Genomic DNA, 22,500 nt, shown 5'->3' on the forward strand with positions numbered 1-22,500 from the left:
GGGAACCAAGGAATATGAACATGGTTTGAACATGGTTCTTTCCAGTGTTCACCTGGGAAAGAGCCCTGGCATGGCAACCTATTGTCTGAATTGGAACTAAGGGAATAACTTGTACTTATCAAAATTCTGGTTACCTCCGCCATGAAAAGATAGGTGTAAAATTGAGTTCCATCAATACCAGAAGGAGTGTAATGGGACCAGTCCCATTTTTCAGCTTCTATGCAACTGAAATAGTACAACACAAATTCATGATTTCTAGTGGAATGGTAGTTTTAATGCCATCTTTGGAATCATTTAGAATTGGAGTTAATTCTGTAGCATGGGTAATCTAGTTTGCAGAATGTAAAGTTGCAATGAGTTACAGAAAAGGGATTTCTTTGTATAAAGAAGAGTGTTCTGGGTAGTTTAATCATTTTTAGGTGGAAACAATAACCTATGGTTTGTACTGTTGTTATAAATACAATCAGAAACCCATAAGAGTTGAAACGTGTAATGCACGTGAATGAATGTTTGAGTGCTAAGTACCATATTTGGAAACCCCTAGCTCTTGTTGTTCCAAATATGGTACTTAGCAAATTGAATATTCAGAAGCTTGTTTCCCTGAGCATACAAGGGGCCGTTACACGTTTCAACCCTTATGGGTTTCTGATACAATACAGTACATACAATACATGCTTAATTGACCACTCCCCATTAAGGCTATTCAGGGCCACTGAAACACAATCAACAAAATAACAGAACAGAACAACAACATCATCATCAACAACAACAACAACAACAACTGTTAATGAATCATAACTGGCCAGAGGCAAACCACTCGGCTATTTACAACTGCGACCGAGAAGTTGAACCAGGGACTATCAGGAACAAATTCAACAAGTGGTTAGAATGGGTCTTGAACCCCGGGAACTCCAGATCTCAAGGCGTTAGTTCTAACCACTGTGCCGCACTACCTCTCCTTTAGATCACACATCTGACATTCCTCTCAAACCCAAAGGACAGCAAATGAAAACTGAACATTTACTTACTGCTTTGATTTGTTATAAAGGCTAGAAACCCAGAATCCATGTAATAAATCGGTAGCCTGCGAGCACCTGCTACTAATTGACAGTTGGTGGCAATGCCTCGAGCGTGCTAGAAGAATGGGGCAAAGAAACATACCCCATTTTTCTAGCACAGTGGAGGCATCACTACCAGTACCCAGCTTACAGGCTAATAAGTTGCTATGCATATATGACCTTGCATCACCAAAACGATGTAAGGCAGAATTTGTAGAATTTGAAGCAAAGATCCTTCAGAAGACCAAAAGTCATTTAATAAATGGAACTTTCTCTACACACCTTTCAACATTTCCATTGTTTTCTACTGAATTGCACCACTTTGTAAAACCAATAACAATGAAAATAGCACAGACCAAACTATTTATCCAGGCTAAGGCTGCCACAACGCTGGTTGCAAATTGGAAGTATACCACTCTAAAAAGTTGAAACAAAATCAAAGCAAATAGTAAAAATTTTTACATGTTTGCAAGGTGCCCGTGGAAGAATAAATCGGAGCTTGGAGTGTCAATTTCCTTAGGGGTACACTTAACACAAAAACCCTTGGACTTCATTAAATAATATTTGACAGGGGAACATTTCAGTGATCGACATCTAGATCTTTGCATAGCTGTTTCTAAGCTGATTTTGAAAATTTACCTCATTCCATTTGTTTTGATAATGCAGCAAGATTTTAGAAATCCCAGCAATGCTGCTAAAACAGCATTTGTTAAAGCCGAATAAAACACAAAGCTACAGTAAACTTGGTTTCCTGTGACAACCGTTTTCGTCAGTACTTCGAGCTCACCGAACAGAAAACACTGACCTTGTACGTCTGATTCGTACAGTTTTAGAGGAACTAGGACACAACAACCTGCCGCTAGCGCGGCAGCATAAAGAAAATTTTTATAGACTTGACCTCGGTTCATTGTGTCAAGCAAACTCGAAATAATAAATTATTGTATCAGTTTGATGATCTTTAATTGGTCCCCAAGGACATCGCAGATTTATTGGTATGTAGCCTATTTTTGGAATGCTTGATCTTCGGCATTCTTCGGTTAAAATGAAAACGATACTTCGGGATTTTTTCGACTCTCTTTCCAACGACTTTAGACACCAGTCTTTCACGTCCACAGAGGCGAGTGAAAATGGCGACCACTGACAATGGCGTGGTTAGTCAAACAGAATCAAGCGAATATCTGGTCCATCCTGAGGGTAAGAGTTGTGCTTTTACCATTTTAAAAAAACAGTTTTTGTAGTAAAGTGTTTTCAGTCAGTTTAAGGGGTTCGACAAATATTGGAAATGTTCAAATATCTAAAATTGGTTGTGGTTGTGCATTGCAATTAAGATCCTGTACCTAAAGAAAGTGGTGTAATAGCCACTGAAGTGGATGAGGATGCAGAAATGGTCGAAGCAAAGCAAAATGGAGCTTCTCCGGATGAGCTAGAAAACTCCACAGATGCTGCCCTTGCTGAAACAGAAGTCGTCAATGAACAGGAGCTAAAATATTGGAAAGCCGTCAAGGAGAATCCGGCGGATTTCACAAGTTGGACTTATCTGTTGCAATTTGTTGAGCAAGAGGTGTGTTAATTAGGAATTCCCTGCTTGGTTGGTTTTTCAATTTTGTGTTATAAAACTCTTTCAGTCATGTTACGCGAAAATTTACAGCACTGTGTTTTAGTCATGTGATAAGTTGAGGTGGCCATATTGATTTGCAGAAAGGAAAGAAATTATTGCGTAAAGTTGGTCCAATTTCCAGCGGATTATCTGTCTTTCACTTCTCTGTACCATAAAAACCTGGCTATGTTACATTTAATGTTGTGCATGCTTGGAAATGCTCAATGATCAGCCTTCTCAAAATATTTTTCGGGAGCAGGTCATAAGGAAGGTGGAGACGGTTTGATGGTATAGGCACCCCGGGCCAAGCGAGTGCCCAAAGGACGCAAGCTTCAAGGGGGGTCTGGGGGCATGCTCCCCTAGGGAATTTTTTAAATTTAGACACTCACAGATGCAATTTAGTGCAATCTGGGGGATTTAAAGTGATGAAATTTCACATATGGAATTGACACTTGCTTGGAGTCTGACAATAAATACTGGAATGTTAGTTAAATCAACATTTCATGTGCGCGACGCCAAAAAATATTGCGGACGCGAATTTGTACGCGAAACAAACTTTTTTCAAGCTTTTATAATATCTCCAGTGACTTCACGTTCGAGCTAAAAATGTGTTGTCCGACATTTTCTGACTGGAAGGAGACGATAAAGCTTTCTGAGGAGGCAGCTCATTGAGCCGTCGACCGGCCGGTTTTCAGAAGGCTGAATGATAATACATTCCAGGAGCACTATTTTTAAATTCTGACAAATCATTAATTCTCTTTGTTTCTGAAGGATAATTTTAGCCTGTTTGCTTGGATAAAACCATGCAAGTCAATCAGCATATGTTGGAGGTTAAAACTCTTTGATTTGAGATGTACTTTCAGCTTTAATTGTTTTTAGTAAAAGATAGGTCCTTCGTGATTGATGCCTTCTAAGAATTTTGTTTTGTCCTCTCAGAACAAACTGTCTTCAGCACGACAAGCTTTTGAAGCCTTTTTCAAGCGTTATCCTTATTGTTATGGATACTGGAAAAAGTTTGCTGACATGGAGAGAAAGAATGGAAACATTGACAGAGCGAAAGAGGTATCTAAGGTGCAAAAAGAGCAATGTACAAGGCTGTGCTCTAATGGCGCCCGGTTGCCTGAGGCGACTAACATTTGGTTTCGGGCGAGTGAGAAAAATTACCCAGTCGCCCACCGGGCACTCTGGCTTATTGTATTTCTACATGTAGGAGATAAGGCGGCTAAAAATGTTAATATGCTAGTGGTTACAGTTTATAAAACTCTAAGAAAATGTTTTTTCTTCATACGAAACAATCGGTTCAAAGGCCGTTCCACATGATTTCACATGCAACATAATCAATGACTTTGCATGTGACGGGCGGCGGTTGCCCGCACAAATTTTGATTTTTTGTCAACAAATGGCTTTAGATTTGGAACGTGGAGTTTGGCATTTTCTTGATTGTGGTTTTAAAAAAAAGAGTTGTTACTTCTGCTCTGACAGCGGTAAAGCGCATCTGCTACGCCTGCTTGGCTAAAATATATTAGGTTACGGTTGTTTTTCCCCTGTATATGAAACAACAAAATAAATAAAGGGAAAGTTATCATGTTATTTGTTGCTGTTTTAGAAACAGAGCAATCCCGCGTTGTCTTTGGGTGTCGTGACAAATCATCGGGTGCCCTAAACAAGTAACGCTGTGATTGGCGCTTCAACCAAATCCATAAAAAGCTCATTCCACTAAACATTTTACTGATAATATAAGGAAAAAATACTTAAATTCGGTCCTGTAGCAATGATTTTTGTCCAGATCAAGATGACTTGCTCAAAAAATTAAAATTCATAGCTTTTGGGCCAGGGTGGTTTCATTGTTTCATGCCAGTTTTCACAAAAGCTCCACAGGAATCAAGAGGCATTGATTCGTGTTTTGAAAATTTATTTTCAGCCCAACTAACCAGTAAAAAGGTTTAGCTGTATTAGACCCAAACGTCTTAACATAAACTTGAAAGCTTTAAACCCTTTAAACAAAAACAGAGCTACTGCATTTTCTTTGAAAATTTGTTGCAGACACAATACTCAATTCCATCTAAGAGGGAAAAAACCAGCCTTCAGGGCTTTCGGTAACTTTTGAAGTACATGTAGGTGCCTGGGCAAATCAGTGTAATCGGTGGTCACTTTTGTCTTTAACAAGGGTTTGAGTGAAAATCAAGGAAGAGTAGCCGGCAGTGAGAGACAGATTTCTGACAAACAGGCGGCCGTATATTGCCAGTGACCAGATTCTAATGAAACCCCTGAGTCTTGAAATGTTGATTACAAGCTTACCATCATGCAAGAATTGATTAACCCATTCATCTCTGAAGCTACCCCCATTGACACAGAAAATAACATCAGAGAGAGTACAGTCTCTCTTTCACGATTGAAAAGGTCAATCACTTTTGGGTTTAATTAATATTATGAGTAGTCCTGTTTATTGTCCTTTGTGAATGACTCTGCCAGCAAAATCTGTTTGAGACTGACTGTTCATAAACTAGCTTTTAGCCACATTTACACTTGTGTATTCTGCTTAGATCAGAAGCTTGAGTTGTCATTGATACTTGATATCAGCTTTTACTCAAGATGCTCAATAGTATTAATTGTAGTGAGGGCTACAATGTGTGTCATATTTTGAGACGTCTGTATATACAGTGCCTGAAATTTAGACAAATCTAGATTGTCGTTTGAAAAGCCATGGATTTGGTTGCCCTGTTACATGTAAATCCTTGGTTGCCCATTAGGAGGAATTAATGCATGCCGTGTTGAGATGCAATCCAATAGGGATCAAGCTTGAATATCCGATAGTTTGTCGTGTGTGCCTGTTTTTTTTTTAAACAGAAGTTTGTGTTAAGGTTTAGGCAATTTTCAAACTTGGGTCTTCGATCTCCATGGCCCATATGTTGGTGACAATGTTCTGTAAAAGCTACTGATATTCAAAATATGGGAAAATGCTCAGCAGTGGCAAATCAGTAATTATTATTATTATTAACCCATTGACTCCTGGGGGTTTCCCATTGACGAGTAAAATAATCTGGCCGGTTTTAGGCAGTTTAGGTGTCAACAGGTAAACATGACACTGTTATCGGACATTAACAATAGAAAGCCAACAAGTACATGTAAGTCGGGTGGTGCATTTTTAATTCTTGGCTGTGTTGTCTGTTGGTTTTTTTTATTTTACCAAAAACTGGTCACCTGGTAAACTTCCTGGTCGTCTGTGTGTTGATATTTTTCAGGTTTTTGAAGGTGCCATCTCTGCTATTCCTCTCAGTGTGGATTTATGGGTACATTATCTCAACTTTGCTTCTCAGACAACCAAGGGTCAGATTGATGGCCCAGAACTCATGCGAAGGTAATTTTTGTCGGCTTCGTCAAACCAAATACTGACAATAAATATCTGCTCTCCAGGGGATCTGTTCTTCGCATCAAGGAATATCAAGAGAATAAATTGGTTTTGTTGACCTAGCACCGAGCATACGCGAAAGGATTTCTCAGCATTGATGAGTGTGTTGTGTTAGAACTTTGAACGCTTTGTGTTTGAATTTCTGAATTTCAATTTGTTTTAATAGTTCATCTAATCCCCACATGTTGTTATACCATATGTTTTTTGTTAGTAACTGCAGTTAGGTTGGTAGTGGGCGTGGAAACCCATGCTTGCCTCCTCAGGTCAATCGGTATTGGGTTCTTTACTGATGGAAAAGGTATTTTCATGCTTCAATCCATTCAGTCCTGTTTCAATTTTGTTCAGTCTAGAAGTTAGTGCACTGCATCTTCAGGAAGGCTCTGTTTAATTTTCTCTTGTCTTGTGTTTCGTTTTGTAGTTTGTTTGAGCGAGCTGTATCTTCTGCTGGTGAAGAGTTCCGAGCGGACAAACTGTGGGATGCCTACATTGAGTGGGAAAAAAGCCAGGGTCAACTTCAAAGAGTTACAGCTTTGTATGATAGGGTCTTCAAGGTTCCAACCCAAAATTACAGCCAGCATTTTGAAAAGTAAGGTTTTTGAGAGCAAAATGATCATTTATTTCATTCATAGAGTCCTTTCCCAGGGTTCTTGTAAAGAGCCAGTAACCGGTTATTTTTACTGGCAATTCAAGCAAATGCTACCAGGTTTTCTCCTAGTAAATTCTCGAAATTGTCCTGTTTAAAATGCACAAACTCAGTGCATTTTGATAAACTTCCCCATTGACTCCCGGGGGTTCACCATGGACGAGTAAAATTGTCTGGTGTTACACAGAGTAAAATACGAAGTATGGCGAGTTCAGGCCGGCTTGTGAGTCAAAGGGTCAAAGCATATTCTTTCCATGTTGGAATGTTATTGCCTCCACTGTACATAACCTGCTGAAGAAATTAGCAATGCAAGGTTTCAGACCAAACCAGGAAATCGATGTCCACCATGTTTGCTTTCCAATCCTATCCTGGCCAGTCCAAGGTCCCATCATTCCTTGAGACACTTTGACAGCTAAAGAGTCTCTCTGAATTTGGTTTTCAGCCAAAAGAGGATCATTATTTTGTTTATAGAGACGTTTATTTACACTGAATACATTTTGCTTAAGTTTTGGGCCAAGAATCGCGGGTGTGACTTATACATGAGTCCATTGCCTTCAGAGGGAGTAAACTGGCTTGTAGGGGTCACAAATTGAACTGAAAACCTTCAGTAACTAAAGATTAAACATAATATTATTGAAACCTGTTGTTGATCACTGCTTTTGGTAGAAGTTGTGGCTCCTAATATAAAGGAGCCATTTGTTTGCATCTTCAGGTTCTACAGTACCGCTCAGAAATACGTTAACCAAAATATGCGCACAATACGCGTATGTCTGTACGCGTATGTGCGTATACCTATACGCGTATGTGCGTATATCCATACGCGTATGTGCGTATAACCATACGCGTATGTGCGTACAGTGCCGCTCGGAGATAAGCGAACAACGCAGACGCAAAATGAACGCACGCGATACGCGTATACGCGTTTTTTTTTTACGCGTCTAAAATTGCGTATCGTATACGCGTTTGTGCCTTTGTTATTCATAACCATAATTTTGCTTTTCCTGCATTGTTTGCGGAAACAAAAGAATAAATTGCGTGACTGCCGACAAGTCGAAAATTTGCATACAGTATGTGGCTTTGATTACTGTCAATTTCGATCCGCAAATGCCACCGATGAAAGCATCCACAGGGCATTATTTCGAAGTTTAATACCCTTTACATGCAACAAAGGTCTTGAGAGACCAGCAAAATTAAATCAGCAAATTATGATCCGAAAAACCGAAGACATGATTTTTTCAGTGTTTACCGTGACGCGGTATTTAAAGTCATTTCACGATGACTTTTTGCCGACGCATGCAAAGTCCAATAATTCCTTGTAAAAAAATCAAAATAATTCGATTGGCATATCATAGAAAGTTTTTAAAAAAATCTTTTCTTTGTACTGAGAGCATTTCACCGTTTGAATCAGCGAATTATATCCCGAATCACATCACGATGGCCTCTCGCCGGCGCGTGCCCAAAATTAACCCAATAATTTTCCTTGCAGAAAAATCCTATAAATGTGATCAGCGCATCATTTAGCCTTTGAAGAAAAAAATTGTGTCTGAAGTGAAAGCATTGTACCCGTTGAAATCAGAAAATCGTACCCAACAGGACTGGAGATGTGGATATTACATGAATTAAAATCGTTATGTCACGTGCCGGCAAAAGTGTGTGATTTCACTGTCGGGCTGAAAATCCACGACAAAAAATCATTCTTTACTGATAAATTTACAACAAAACAACTCAAGCTGCAAAATTCTCAGCCTTAAATGATGAATTTCTGTACAAAACTGCTAATGATGAGCCCTTTGCTAAAGAGTTGTGTTGTTAAGTTTAAGGAGTGACAGACGCAACGGCCCTTGGCCCCGAAAGTTGTTTGTATTTTTTCACCTATCGGCGAGCGTCACGCTTTACTTAAGTATTCACATCCAAAACGACAGAAGGAGTTAAATACTCAACTTTAAATGATGAATGGCCGTACAAAACTGCTAATGAGGAGCCCTTTGCTTACGAGTAGTGTTTTTTAGTTTACGACTAAACGGAAGCACCGGCGCGGCGCGAAGTTTGTTTTGATATCGCTCTCAACGCTTTCATGTAAATTTCGATGTTAAAAAGGTTCTTGTATTCGCTCTGACGAAGGGCTAACGCTCGAAACGTCAGCTTTTAGAATCTCTGTACGGTGGCCAATTTACATTATCAACTCCGTTGATAAAACCAAATTCTTGTATGCAGTTTGTCGCTAGGTTTATATTTCTCCAAAAGGAAACTTGATGATTTTTTCTTTGGCTTTGAAACACAAATATCCACCCAGAAGGACTTTGCGCCATTAGAATAAGCATACGGTGAGATTTTTTTGCGCACCGATCAGATCTAGAGAACACGCAAATTATTTTCACATTCACCACACCACAAACGATTGAAACTGAACAAAGACAAGGTGACAAAAGAAAGACAAAGGGAGAGCTCATAAATACTAATGAGCCTTTTTGCGTATGTGTGGACGCGCATCCGCGTTTTTTTTGACGCGTTTACGCGTTTTGCGTATGCGCGTTTTTTGCGTATATTTTGGTTCGCTTATCTCCGAGCTGCACTGTATACCGATATACGCGTCTGCCTCGTTAGCTTGCTTATTGTTTTGCTTATTGTTATAAGCTTGACAGCACTAAAATAGTACACGACTACGAACTACATGACAAAGACGCACTTCCACAAACAGCTGTCGCGTTCGGAACTGTGACGACGAACTGACGCACGGATGTTTATTTCATCGATTAACAGACAGTTCAGGTTCAGAGTTATTTTGTTCCACACTATCAAAAGAGAGAATTAATAATATACAAAAGGCACACCATCAGTAAACATGCAATTCTCGGAAAATCTTCGAGTTTACCTCGCTGAATTTGACGGAAGTTCTACTCCTATTTGAAAGGTGTTGCATTACCTGTCACGATTTCCTCAGCTCTTGATGTGAGTCGTATGCAAATTTTGATAGATCGTTGTTCGGGCATTCCCTTCGACTTTAATTTGCTATCAGTTTAAAACCAGCAGTATCAAAATGATACGATACTAAAGAAATTGTTTCCCATTTATGAGTTGGTCGCTTCTCTTCATAAAAAGTTTTTAATTGAACGGAAAGGTAAAATGGAAATGAATTGTTGATTTATCTTTCGATTGGATCAATTTCACACCCGTGAATATTATTTTTCACTCCCAATTTCACCGCGTGAATTTTAACCCTTAATTTCACGACGTGAAAGTTTTTCCCGATCATTCACGGCATGAATAGTTTCATGCCAAGAGTGAAAGTTTCTTATCGTAGTGATTACGGCGTATTCACGCCGTGAAAATTGAAATTCACGCACCGGGGCAATGAAAAAAATTTGCCGGTTTTCAATGAATCTATAAGGCCCTTTTTGCGTAAAGGGTCGCAAACGATACACGCATTTGAATGCCAAACTTAAGACAAATTTGTTTCCCTTCTGATTCATAAACATTGAATTACTTTTGCTTGTTATCCAAAAAATTCGCGACGGGAAGCGACCTGCGCGTTTGTAACATGATAGCTTTTGCAGTATGTAAATTTTCTGTTATCGGCTCGTGGCTTTGTTCAGATCCAAAAGTTCTTTGTTTTACTCAACAATGCAACACAAAGGAAATTTATGGTACTGAATAACAAAGGAAAATCAGACGCGCATGAATATACGCGTGTGTGCGTATAAGTATACGCGTCTGTGCGTATAGGTATACGCGTATGTGCGTATAAGCATACGCGTATATGCGTATACGCTGCGTATGCGCAGTTAACGTATATCTGAGCGGTACTGTAGAGCCAAATCTTGCTCGGCAGTAATTATTCCACCTGTTTCATTTGCACTTTGTTTGAGCAGTTAAACTCTAACTGGCATGGAATCTCCATTCCTCTGCACAGCTGCTTGCAATGTCGTCTGTGAGCGATCACCTCAACACTGATTTCTGATTTTCACATGGTTCATATGGGATAGAAATCTAGCACTTCACATTACACTCTAGTCAGTTAACTCTGTTTAAAATATAAGTGCTTCACGGCCAACGTTTGTATAAACGTTGTACCCATTGATTAGCCATTGATTTTTACCCGTTTAACCCATTGACACCCAGGGGTTCCCCATTGATGAGTAAAAATCGTCTGGCGTTAGACAGAGTAAAATAGTCTGGCCGGGTTGGACGTCAGGTGTAAAACCACAAGGTGTAGACAATAATCCTTGCTGCATGGTACTTTCAAGTTAGATAATTCAGTTCATGTTTTTTTAGGTTTAAACAGCACATCAACTCAAACCCTATAGCTGCAGTGCTGTGCACAGAAGAATTGCTGAAGCTCAGAGCAGAAGTGGCAGCAGCCCCACCTGGTTTAACATCTGCAGATGCTGAACCACTTATCAGTGTATCTCCAACTTCCACAAATCCACCTGGTAAGAGTAGTAAGTGTTAGGTTGTGTGGTTTTGCATCATTGTCCTTTTTGTGATGTCAAATTGTTCAGGTAAACTAACAGTGGGTTTGTGTTTGTTTGTGTTTGTGTTCAAACACCAAATTATTGTACACCTAAAATGCGGGAGGTGGTTCTTTTATCTTTGAGCAGAGCGAAACTGTAGGCTATTTTGTTGGTTAATCATTTAGGTGATGAAGATGCTGATGAAGTTGCTCCTGGTACAGAGACAGCTCCTGGCACAGAAAGTGCAATGACTACCCACGTGAGTTGTAAGACTTCTTCCAAGATCATTTTGAAAGCCTATAATCCAAATATTTTGTAGAATGTTTGTTCATGAACATCTTGAGTCTGAGTTGTGTTATTGATAACACAAAGAGCTTTTACTGTGTATCATTAGCCGAAGAAACTTGTCACCGAGTACCATTATCATCATCATCATTATTATCATTATCATTATTATTATTATTATTATTATTATTGTACTTTTTTTCTGAGTTTGTTTATCCAAGCCATGTTCAATCCCTGGTATCGTGGTTGCTTCAGGCACAATGTTGACAAACTTACCACAAGTGATATAATCTCAAGTACATTTGAAAACCTTTTCGAAAGATCTTCATTAATTTGTTCAAACAGTAACTGTTAAGACTTATTGTGGCATTGTCTCTTATTGTTGTGAGGGAAAGGTGCTACAATTTATGTAAAGGGAAATGTTATTGTGGCACAGAAAAGAAAGCCAGAATTCTTGTGGGTCCCTGGTAGTCAATCACTTGTTTATTAATGTTGCTAGCACTTTGATACTTGTGCAGGGTCTCTGAGACTTCAAGAATTACCCTTAAGTGAAGTTTTTGGTGCTATCTTTGTAGGATGATGCTGAGACAGTTGCCATTCGTGAGAAAGTGATTGCAGCACGGCAGAAGGTGTTTAATGTTCTAGAAGAAGAAATACGAAAACGGTGGACATTTGAGGAATCTATAAAGAGACCCTATTTCCATGTCAAGCCTTTGGAGCGTGTTCAGCTCAAGAACTGGCGTGAATACCTTGACTTTGAATTAAGTAATGGAGACCACCGACGGGCTGTCATACTCTTTGAGCGTTGTGTCATTGCCTGTGCTTTGTACGAGGACTTTTGGCAGAGATTTGCATCTTACATGGAAGGGCATAGCATAGAAAAGTGTCGGCATGTCTATGAAAGAGCCTGCACTATACATCTGCCAAGAAAACCCACAATCCATTTGGCTTGGGCTGCATTTGAGGAAGAGCAAGGTAAAACTCGTATTAGAGATTATACATGTAGATGTATGCATCACTTAATTTTATGAGAAACAGCAATTAATGTCAAACTTACACTTGCATGTTGGCCCAAAAATAGAAGAAATTTGTTTGAAATTTCTATCAATAAGAAAAGTAAATACTGTAAGAGAATGAAATGCTTGTAGTAAAAGGAATAATAAAGTATTACATGTTTATGAATTATTTTATCGTGCACAAAACAAGAGAAACAGAAGAAAAGAGAGAGAAGCAAAGAAAGAAGTGGTATATTGATTCACTGATGTCCAGAAATGCTTGTAATTAGATGCACAGTCATTTATCTTTTCTTTGGGAGGGGAGTCCAGCAGGCACTTTGACACATTGATCCAAGATACGAGTGATGTTGAAGTTGGCGATAAAAGAGGATACCTCATGCAGAGATGACATGGTCAGGGAAAAACAAACATTTTTCAAGTTCAGGGAAAAGGCAGGGAATTATTTTTGTAAAAAGGCAGGGAAATTCTCAAAAATAATAATGTCAAGGTCAGTGAAAAGTCAGGGAATTTTATTGTTGGTAAACAGTTAACAAGATTTTGCGCACAAAATCCTGTGAAAAGCGCAAAGAAATCTAAAACGACAAGGAAAAATTAATATTGATGGTCTTCAAGAGAAGCTGAAGCAAACGTAATTATTCACGTAATTAAAGGTCAGTGAAAATAAGAATTGTTTACAGGTCAGAGAGAAGTCAGGAAATTTTTTTGTTACTGATGGCCTGTTGTGACTGTGGTCAAAACCAGCATGCATTTAATTCCTTGCATTTCTGGACTTGAATGAAGGAGGTAGTTTCTACAGAAACTGTGGTGCTGCGTCTGTGGGAAAGTAGTATACCCTTCTGACGGAGGGCTAATGCTTGAAACGTCAGCTTTTAGAATCTCTGTATGGTGGCCAATTTACATTATCAACTCTGTTCAACTTGATAAAACCAAATTCCTGGACTTAGCCTGATTTGGTTGGTTGTCACTCTCCTTGATTAATTGATGTGTTTAAAACAGGAAATGCTGCTAAAGCATCAGAGATCCTGGCTGAGTTAGATAAAGTTGTACCAGGCATCATTATGGTGAAACTGAAGCGAATAAACCTGGAGAGGCGAAGGAAAAACTTTGATGTTGTGTCTTCTCTGTACGAAGAGGCTATAAATGAGACAAGTGATCAGGAGCTGGCCACGTTTTTTTCCATTAGATACTCAAGATTCCTTGCAAAGGTATTTGCTGTGGGAAATTTTCCATTTTTCTACAAGAGTGGCCAAAAAAGAAATTTTCGTGCAGCATAAAACAAAATAACATTTTTTTGGTAAGATTGAACAGCACAAGCTTTGGAAAAATGTTACGAGAGGTCACTTGTTGCAGGAAAGGGAAAAAATGTGCAGTACTATTAATCATAAAGAGCACTTCAAGATATATATATTTATATATACATGTATATAAAGTGTCCAAAAACTATTTTGCAGAATGTGCTTGAATCAATTAGTCAAAATGCCTACCGGTACTACTGTTTTTTTTAATCACAACTTTCAGATACTAAAATGTCATGATTGATTCCTTAGTACTTTTAAATGTACATGTCGGACTTTCTGATACAAAGCGAAATGTACTTGTTAATTTTGTAAAGAGGAATCAAAGTCATTTAGATCATCTTTTGAAACGTTCTTGTGAACCAGATTGTACTTCTGGAGGCAAAAATCTCTGCTTCTTACATGTATATGTATTTGTGTCTGTGTGGTTCAGTTGTAGCCATGAATGTGTCATTGCCTTTGTCACCAGCAAAAGTCGTTTTTGTTTAAAAAATGCTCTAGGTCATGGGTAATGTGGACAAGGCACGAACAACATTAAAAGCTGCACTTGAGAAGGATAAGGTAATTAATCCATTGACTGTTGTTTGAGGCAGTGGCTGGGTAGATGTGAAGGAACAGTAATTAGGTAATAAATTAGAGGAATTTGGTATTGACTATACCAAGAAAGGCAACCCATTCAGCTAGTGATTTGATCAATTCTGTGACTCTTCACTCGTTCCCTGTTGCCAATAGCAAAGCATTGTGCTTTTTTAAAATTCCTTTTGCTTATAACAGTAAGGGAAAAATTATTGCAAGATGCTACATACTACTTAACTGTTTTGGCTTTATATTTTTATCCATGACATATGATTGCAGTATTTGAATTGAGGAATCACAGGAATGATAGCCACTACCTCATTTTGGTATTAATTAAACAATTCCTGTTATTTAATCGAGGAGTAAATCCTTCGCGACAGTTGAAGCGAGTATGAATAATTCACAAGGTTTCACTTCGGTGATTTTGCGAGAATCGAGTATCGAGGATCGAGTTTGATTTCAAGTGAATAAGAGTCTCGCTCCTCGATTCTTGGGAGGATCAAGTCAAGACTGTCAACTTATTTTTGCAGGGTACTGTAGCAAAATAATTAATGCAAGGAGTTGTGCAACATGGACTGTGTATTTCCTTAAAACCCTTTAGTTAAGTAAATGTGGTTCTATTTCTGGTTAGGATAATAAGAGGTTGTACCTTCAGCTGTTGGACTTGGAACTTGGTACATATCCAGTGAATGAGAAAAGAGTGGAAGAAGTGTTTGAGTTGGTCAAGGAGAGTGAGTCAGACACAGAGATCAAACAGGGATTCTCTCAAAGGAGGGTTGAGTTCCTGGAAGATTTCAGTTTGGACATCGCAAGCATAATGGCTGCACAAGAAAACCATGCAAAGTTATACAAAGGAAAGTCGGCTTTGGTCCCCTTGACTGGTAGAAAAAGGTCACAAGAAGGAGACGGGTATGCTTTTAAAGCTTGTGTTATTCCAGCGAGTTTGTCATAATTATTGTATTGTACAGTCCCTGGGAATTTGTTGGAGCTCATTTCCATCATAATTATATTAAAGGGGTTATTTTTTAGGCAGCCTTTTGCTAGTGGAGGTGTCTGTGTAGTGGCTCTTCGCTCGTTCCCTGCTGCCAACAAAAATAGCATTTTGCAACTGCAAGGTCATTGTTGTTTATTACTGGGACCAGATTTGCAACCTGCTAAAATTATTTTCTTGATTAGCATAATAATTATCATAACCTGACATCTTATTGGGAGGGTTGCTAGAGCAAAATAAGGGCAATTTGATGGAAAGGGGCCAGTTTGGTTTTGTTTAAGCTTGTTTCCATCCTATTTGCATCCATTTCTTGCCTGTTCTTCAGAGTATTAATTTTGTGCTCACAACATACATGTAGGAAGTTGAATGAAATAGCAACACCAAAATGATTTTTAGGTTGCAAGCATTGGTTTAAGCTGTTAAATGTATCTAACTTTCACTTATTTCATAGCTCGGATGTCAAGGCGAAGGTTGCAAAAAGTGAGGAAGTAGTGGCTGATAGCAGCCAACAAGTTACCAGCACACCCATAACAGGTGCTGAGGCCTACGATACGTCATATTCCTCAGCGGCTGCTGCCTACTCTGCCAGTATGTCAGCCTACAGCTATGCTGCACCTTCACAGAGTCAGTGGGCTGCGTACTCATCCTATAATGCAGCACATCCAGTAAGATTTGATTTTTCTTAACTGGTAGATAGTGGAAGCTGAGGGCATTGAGTCTTAAAAATAATAACTGGTTTCAGTTTGCCAACTAAGTTTGTCTTAAACAAGTTGCTTGGCAACAGGACAATTGAAAATAAGAGTCCTGGGAAGGATTCAAACCTTTGACCTTTGACCTTTGTAACCTCGGTCTGATGCTCTACATGCATGTATCCATTCCACTACAAGAGAGAAGTTAGGCTGTTTATCTGCAGGGTCTACAATGTTGTAAACTTCAAATTTTGTAATGCATCATTCAGTTGTACTCTAGTCGTTTGCCAAGCAAAGGTGTGTTACAGTTGTGGAAGTCAGTCTTACTGGTTACTCAAGTATGCTTCACTCTTTTTTAAAGTCTTGTGGGTGTCATCACTATGTTAGTCTACAATAGTATTCTCAATTGCAACCTAGAGGGCTTGACATGCACTGCAAGACCAGCTGATTGCCACTTAGTGTGAGCAACCTATGCAGTAGCACCATGATCATTAGCACCGTTTAAGGTTATGGTAGACCTGCACGGGTGTCCTTTGCGAAAAATGTTTTTAACACGCTTTGTTAGGTGCAACATCCATGAACTACAGAACAGCCCAAAAATAATGCACGCACAAGAACTTCTTTTTGCGTCCGCAAGCCGGCAACTTCTTGCGGCTTCTTGCGGCTCGTTGTGCCACAATCCTACCAGCCGCAAGAACTTCTTTGCGGTTAGAAGTTGACACCGCAAGAACTTCTTTCTGTTAAAAAATCCTGCCCGCAAGAACTTCTTTGCGGCAACATCTCAGAAAGAAGGTGATATACAAAACTCGCAACAAGACGAAATGCTTCAGGGCAATGAACGGTCGAATCTCGGGAGTTAGACGTAAAAAACTATCATATGTAAACAAACGTCACAATGATGTTGATTCTTTACTTCGTTTGCACGAAGACTAGTCACATGATAGCAATCAGAATAAATATCAGACGAAACCCTTTTGCTTCCCAAAAATCCCAGTCAAAGAAATGTTTATCAAGGTACACTGTAGTGATGAGGATGGCTTTTTCCACGCAAACCGTTGTAGGACTGTCGCCGCGAATGTAGAGGAATTCATTGTTGTGAAATTCACATAAATGTGAAGCTAGAATTGATTCCTGTCGGAATCTTTGAAATTTCCTCTGCATTCCTGTTTAAATATCTCAAGGAAAATGCAGTGTAAGCAGACTCACAAGACTGAATTTTTCAAACTCGCCATTTTCATTTGTTGTCTGCACCTGAGCACGTGGCTTTATTTCACGATCGTCACCGAAAGCCACAAATGTGATTGTTGCTAGTTTACTTTTATTTAACGTTTTTTTACCCTGTTACAAATGTAGCACAGTGGCGTCTCCCAGATTTTATACTCATAATTTCTAATGGATAAAAGATACTTGGCAATGTAACCATGGTTGTGTGAAGACAAGTTAAAAGGGAAAACAACTCACTCCCGGTTATTCCCTGCTAGCAGAGATCTCTCACGAAGAGGCAAAATGTTATTCCCTGCTAGCAGAGGTCTCTCTCAGGAAGAGGCAAAATCCTCTCATTTTGCCTCTTCGTGAGAGACCTTTGCTAGCAGGGAATCCCGGTTATCGTCCGTGTCTCAAAAACGCGCGTGCTTAAGCTCCCTAATTGTCAATAATTCGCGCGAGATACTCAAAAATCAGCTGCCTTCATGTACATGTATATTTTCCAATCAGCTAGATATGATGTCCCTGGATGAAATTTTTTCTGGGTGAGAAATACCCTTATGCGACTAATCCGCTTAAATTAAGTTTGGTTCTGAATTCTACTTAGTTCGTGTTCACTGAGAAAAAATAAATACATGTAAGCATGAATCAAGTTTGGTGTGCCCTGGAGTCCCACAGAGGCAGATTCTCTAGGGCAATTTGATGGGGAACTTGTTTTGTTTTGAGCTCTTCTGTATCCATTCCGTCTTAACAAAGCCAATAGAAAGGAAAAATAAATGCAAGTATTCCACGGCGAATTACGTGACAAAAGCGTGACCGACTTGTTTTCAGCGTAATGGTTGTTATGCAAATTGCAGGAACACAATTATTGTTATTGTTCATCTTTTCCTGGTGATGTGCATTCTCTTTGAAAAATAATATCAAACAGGAATGAAACAAGCAACTTTCAAAGCGGCCTTATTAAATCTTTGCATTTATTTGCATTTCACATTTTGAAACATTCGCTCTCGTCGCTTTCGATCTCGCAGGTGACCTACAATGTAGTTCCCTTGATAAGTGTTTATGAAAGGAGTTATAAATGCAGAAGCTTTTGTTTGTTATTTATTATTAGTATTGTTATGATACCACGAGTTTTCTTTTGCCGATGAAGATATCACACAACATTTGCTTACACATTTCACTGTCACCTTCCCGGCATCATATGCAAATGGCTATGCGTTCTATCTAAAACATTCCGAACGCAAATGGTCATTCTTTAGACGTGGTTTGTTATGCTTGCGAGCCTGCGTGTTGGTAGTTAATGGCGTGATTGAAGATTTTTTTTTTCTGAAAGTGCAGAAATTAGTTACTGCTTTGAAACATTCACGTTCACCGGTCTTTCTTTTAAGCGAGTGCGTTAAATACGGCCTGCGATAAATTGGGATGACCAAACATCGAGTTCTGATCTCATGCCCATCGAATGTTTCCCAAGAAGAAACATACCATTATATCCCTTCCTTTTGAAAGCGATTTATGTTTTGGAAAACATAATCCGTATTCACCTCATACAAGCAACACCGACTACTCTTGCGGTTGAACCCGCTAACTTGCGCTTTTTGCGTCTTGCGGTTAAGTTCGTAACTTCTTGCGGCAAGTTTTCTATCTTCTTGCCCTTTGAATGTTCTTGCGGATAAACCGCAATTCACTGCAATTTAACTTCTTTTGACCGCTTGCGTGTTCTTGCAGCGCAAGAACTTCTTGCGCGTGCCTTATTTTTGGGCTGTACTGTATACATCAGTTGAAAGGCTATGAAATGCACTGCCCAGTAAATAATATGTTCTTTTTCTTTTTACCGGGTACTTAATCGAAAGAAGAGTGGGGCCCAAGAATCTTGATCGACCAATGTCTCTCTGATCGAATTTGTTGGGTATCGAATTTCAATGCAAAGGGAAGACTTCTGTATGATGTCGTTCAAAAGGCGTTTATCATCAAAACTGTGTGAGGCTTTTTTGATATTCTGATTGGTTACCTTAGAAAATTTCGTTTCAAATATGCCTATCAAAAATTTGCTAATAAAGGTAAAATCGAAGGCCATTGTGGGAGTTCAAATTTGAAAATAAATGGAAATCTCTCACATGGTATTTTAGGTTGGTATCTTGGCAGTTCTCAGACCAAATTTCTAGACAATCAGTTGAATTTTCATACCCTATCAATTAATTGTGCTTAAAGAGGATACACTTGCGTAAAAACGAACTAGGAATTAGGTATTGACTACATGTACGTCAAGAAAGGCAACCCATTCAGCTAGTGATTTGATCAATTCTGACTCTTCACTCGTTCCCTGTTGCCAATAGCAAAGCATTGTGCTTTTTTAAAATTCCTTTTGCTTATAACAGTAAGGGAAAAATTATTGCAAGATGCTACATACTACTTAACTGTTTTGCCTTTATATTTTAATTCATGACTAAGAATTTCAGTTTTTGAATTGAGGAGATATTTATGTTTTTCAACTACTGTAAACATGCACAGACAAGTTGCACCTTTTTCCCAAAAATCATTGCTAGAAATCAGAGGTGTGGCTTATCAGAGGGAACATTTGAAAAGGGCTGCTTCTGGTGTCAGGGTTTTCAAGCAGCCTTTTTGGCCGGTTTTGGCCGGTTTAGGTATTTCAGGGGTCATCGCGCGCGGCCGGTTACGGCCGGTTACGGCCGGTTTAGGTGTCAATGGGTTAAAAAAACCTCTTCACTTTGTCTTCCAGAATGCTTACAATAACTACAGTCAGTGGTATCAACAGTATGGTGCAGCATATGGCCATGCACACCAACAGTAAAAGAGAAAGGTACACTGTAGCGCTTGTGTTAAAAGTGGTAAGCAGGTTCAATGGATGTGTGGATGTTCGGTGTGGAAATGCTGGAAAGTGCACTCGAAGACAGTCTTACTGAGAGACAAAGACGAAACAGAGCTCTGTTCTCCATTCGTACATGAAAGCTATTTCACCGTTGACCTAGAAATCATCAGCTTGTGATTCTCTTTGTGTTAATCTGCATAATTATGTTAACGAAACATTTCTCTTGTACCCTTAATTCACCTATTCACTTATTTTCTTTTCCTTATATAAGGATTGTGGGAAAGTATTGTAAAAGCCATCTTCTTTGAAACATGGCCATTGCAGTGGCTCGTATGCAATCTTTAAGGCAAAAGATCAAATCTTGGGAGAATTATCACACGATACGTATCGGGAAAACAAAATGTACAAGCTGATAAGGTCCATTTAGGGGGTGAATCCACAGGAGGGAGAAAACCATTATCATGAAAGACCCCAGGCTCCAGTTTTTAAAACTATGAATAGCACCATCCGACAGATAGTGATTTATCTGGTGGATAGCATTATCCATCTTTAAAAATTTGAACAACAGAGGCCAGAAGGTAATGTCTTAGCTCCATAATGTTTGGCATATTTGATTTACACGTTGCACTCGGTCTTAACCCTGAATCTTCCATCTAAGAATATCAAACTAGAAATAAGATTTAACAATAATAAAAATGCTCCACTGAAAGTGCAAAAGCTGTCATGTTAGTTCACTAAAACACCACTTGTCAGAATATCAGTGTCGTGTTAGTTTGTAAATGTGGAAATAAGAAAATGATTTGGAGTGTTAAATGAGTGTTTGTGGTGAAACTGAGAGAAAAGTGTAGAACAGTGGTCTTGGGGACCTCTGAAGACAAATTCCCATTATCCTGCCAGTGGTCTTGAAGCCCAGCACAAGTCTATGTAACTACCTTTTCAAAGACGACCTCCACAACGGCTGCGTCCAGAATAGCACATTGCTATGTCCAACAGGAACTGTCCCATTATGTTTAAGAATAAATTTTGCATCTTATTTTCAACCAAAGTAAGAGGTAGTGGTAGAGTACAAGCATTCTACTTTTAGGTTAGAGTAAAGGCAGTGGTTTTCCTTTTTTCGACATTCAGAGGTAAGGGGACATTTTTGTCGTGCCAGTTGTATGTATTTCTCAGCACAAGTGGTGTTAAAGTCTGGTAGAAGAGTAAGGGGTCACTGTGCTACTTGTGAAAATAGTGTCCATGTGGTAGACCATAATTATTTGTATTCTCAGTATTGAACTGGAACTAGCTGGCAGTGGAGACTAATGTGGGGGAATGTATTGATCAAAGTATTTGCATTTGAAAAGATTCCCCCGCAGTAGCCTCCTTTGCCAGTTAGTTCCAGTCCAATACTGAGAATACAAATATAGTCAATTGCCAGCATTTTGTGGACATAATTTAAGTACTATCTTCCCTACAATAGAGCTTATTCGCTTGTGTGTTCAGCGGCATTGTTTTGCAACCAAAGCAAAGAGATAATTCCTGGTTCAATTTGTGATGACTTGTGTTGGTTGGCACACCAATGCAACCACAACTTAGTTTTGTTTTGGTACATGTACACCTGTAAGTCCACCATGTTGTATGCATACACTCTCGATAGTCCATTATTGTAAATGGCAGCAGAGTAAATATTCCTCAATAATACTTGCTTGAATGGAAGGAAGCTTTTCAAGCCTTGCTACAATGTGCAAATTAAAAGGAATAATTGTTTCAACCAAAATGTAGCCAGTATGTCTAATTTACATTTAAGATACAGAAGAACAGATTGGCCACTAATTTTGCATGTGAACTGTGATAGTAGGGACAAACTTGGCAAGCCATTTGGCACTCAGCTTTTACAAAATCAATTATTTGGGGTCATAGGGAGCAAACAAGTGCTTGGCCTTCCTTCCTTCCTTTAGAGAGCTTTATCCAGGCTCCAGTTGTTTAAGCCACTATCTAGTTTTTAAAACTTTGCTGTGCATGCAGGACACAAAAACACATTTATTTTGACACATTGGTACCACTCGAAAGTGGATAAAGTTTAGTTGTGTCCTATTGAACAACTGTGTTGGCTTATTTTGTAAATAATATCAAAGACTCTTATCACATATTTCAGTCACATTTAGAAAATCAAATCAGTGGCTTGATTCTATCAGTGGTGTGGCCTTGGAATAAAAGTCAAACCTTTTAAACATGTTCATTTTAGTGTTGTATTTTGAATAAATTAGTTTTGTTTTCTAGTTGTGTGCTGTGGTTGTTTTGATCTAGAGAATATCAGTCATTTTCTGGCTGATTTTACAAAATTCAACATTTGGTTTTACCATACACAGTACAAGAGGTTTTGTGCTCTAACAGCGACTACAATTGCTGCAAAAAGAGGCTTCGGGTAGCCTACAGTTTGTTCAAAGGATTTTTAGCCAATTTTTTTAATGCATTGACTCC

At 39.0% G+C, this 22,500-nt stretch overlaps 2 protein-coding genes across 2 annotated transcripts in view; one reads left to right on the plus strand and one right to left on the minus strand.

Annotated features, from left to right (window-relative positions):
• Window positions 1-2,020, minus strand: part of LOC137979585 (transmembrane protein 179B-like) — a 2,793-nt gene extending 773 nt beyond the window's left edge. The window contains exons 1-3 of the mRNA XM_068826878.1: window positions 1,698-2,020; window positions 1,341-1,475; window positions 135-225 (exon numbers count right to left, since the gene is read on the minus strand). Of these exons, the coding sequence (XP_068682979.1) occupies window positions 135-225; window positions 1,341-1,475; window positions 1,698-1,966 (495 nt within the window). The 5' untranslated portion in view covers window positions 1,967-2,020. The remainder of the gene's footprint in view (window positions 1-134; window positions 226-1,340; window positions 1,476-1,697) is intronic.
• A 140-nt stretch (window positions 2,021-2,160) lies between these two features.
• On the plus strand, window positions 2,161-22,298 carry LOC137980510 (pre-mRNA-processing factor 39-like). The gene is made up of 13 exons (XM_068827971.1): window positions 2,161-2,252; window positions 2,387-2,619; window positions 3,592-3,717; window positions 5,898-6,013; window positions 6,483-6,650; window positions 10,980-11,137; window positions 11,344-11,417; window positions 12,019-12,418; window positions 13,456-13,664; window positions 14,256-14,315; window positions 14,962-15,239; window positions 15,773-15,986; window positions 19,951-22,298. The coding sequence occupies exons 1-13, from the start codon at window positions 2,186-2,188 to the stop codon at window positions 20,020-20,022; spliced, it is 2,175 nt and encodes a 724-aa protein (XP_068684072.1). The 5' UTR covers window positions 2,161-2,185; the 3' UTR covers window positions 20,023-22,298.
• The last annotated feature ends 202 nt before the right edge of the window (window positions 22,299-22,500 follow it).

The sequence above is a fragment of the Montipora foliosa genome, chromosome 12 (assembly GCF_036669935.1).
Source record: "Montipora foliosa isolate CH-2021 chromosome 12, ASM3666993v2, whole genome shotgun sequence".
Lineage (NCBI taxonomy): Eukaryota > Metazoa > Cnidaria > Anthozoa > Scleractinia > Acroporidae > Montipora > Montipora foliosa.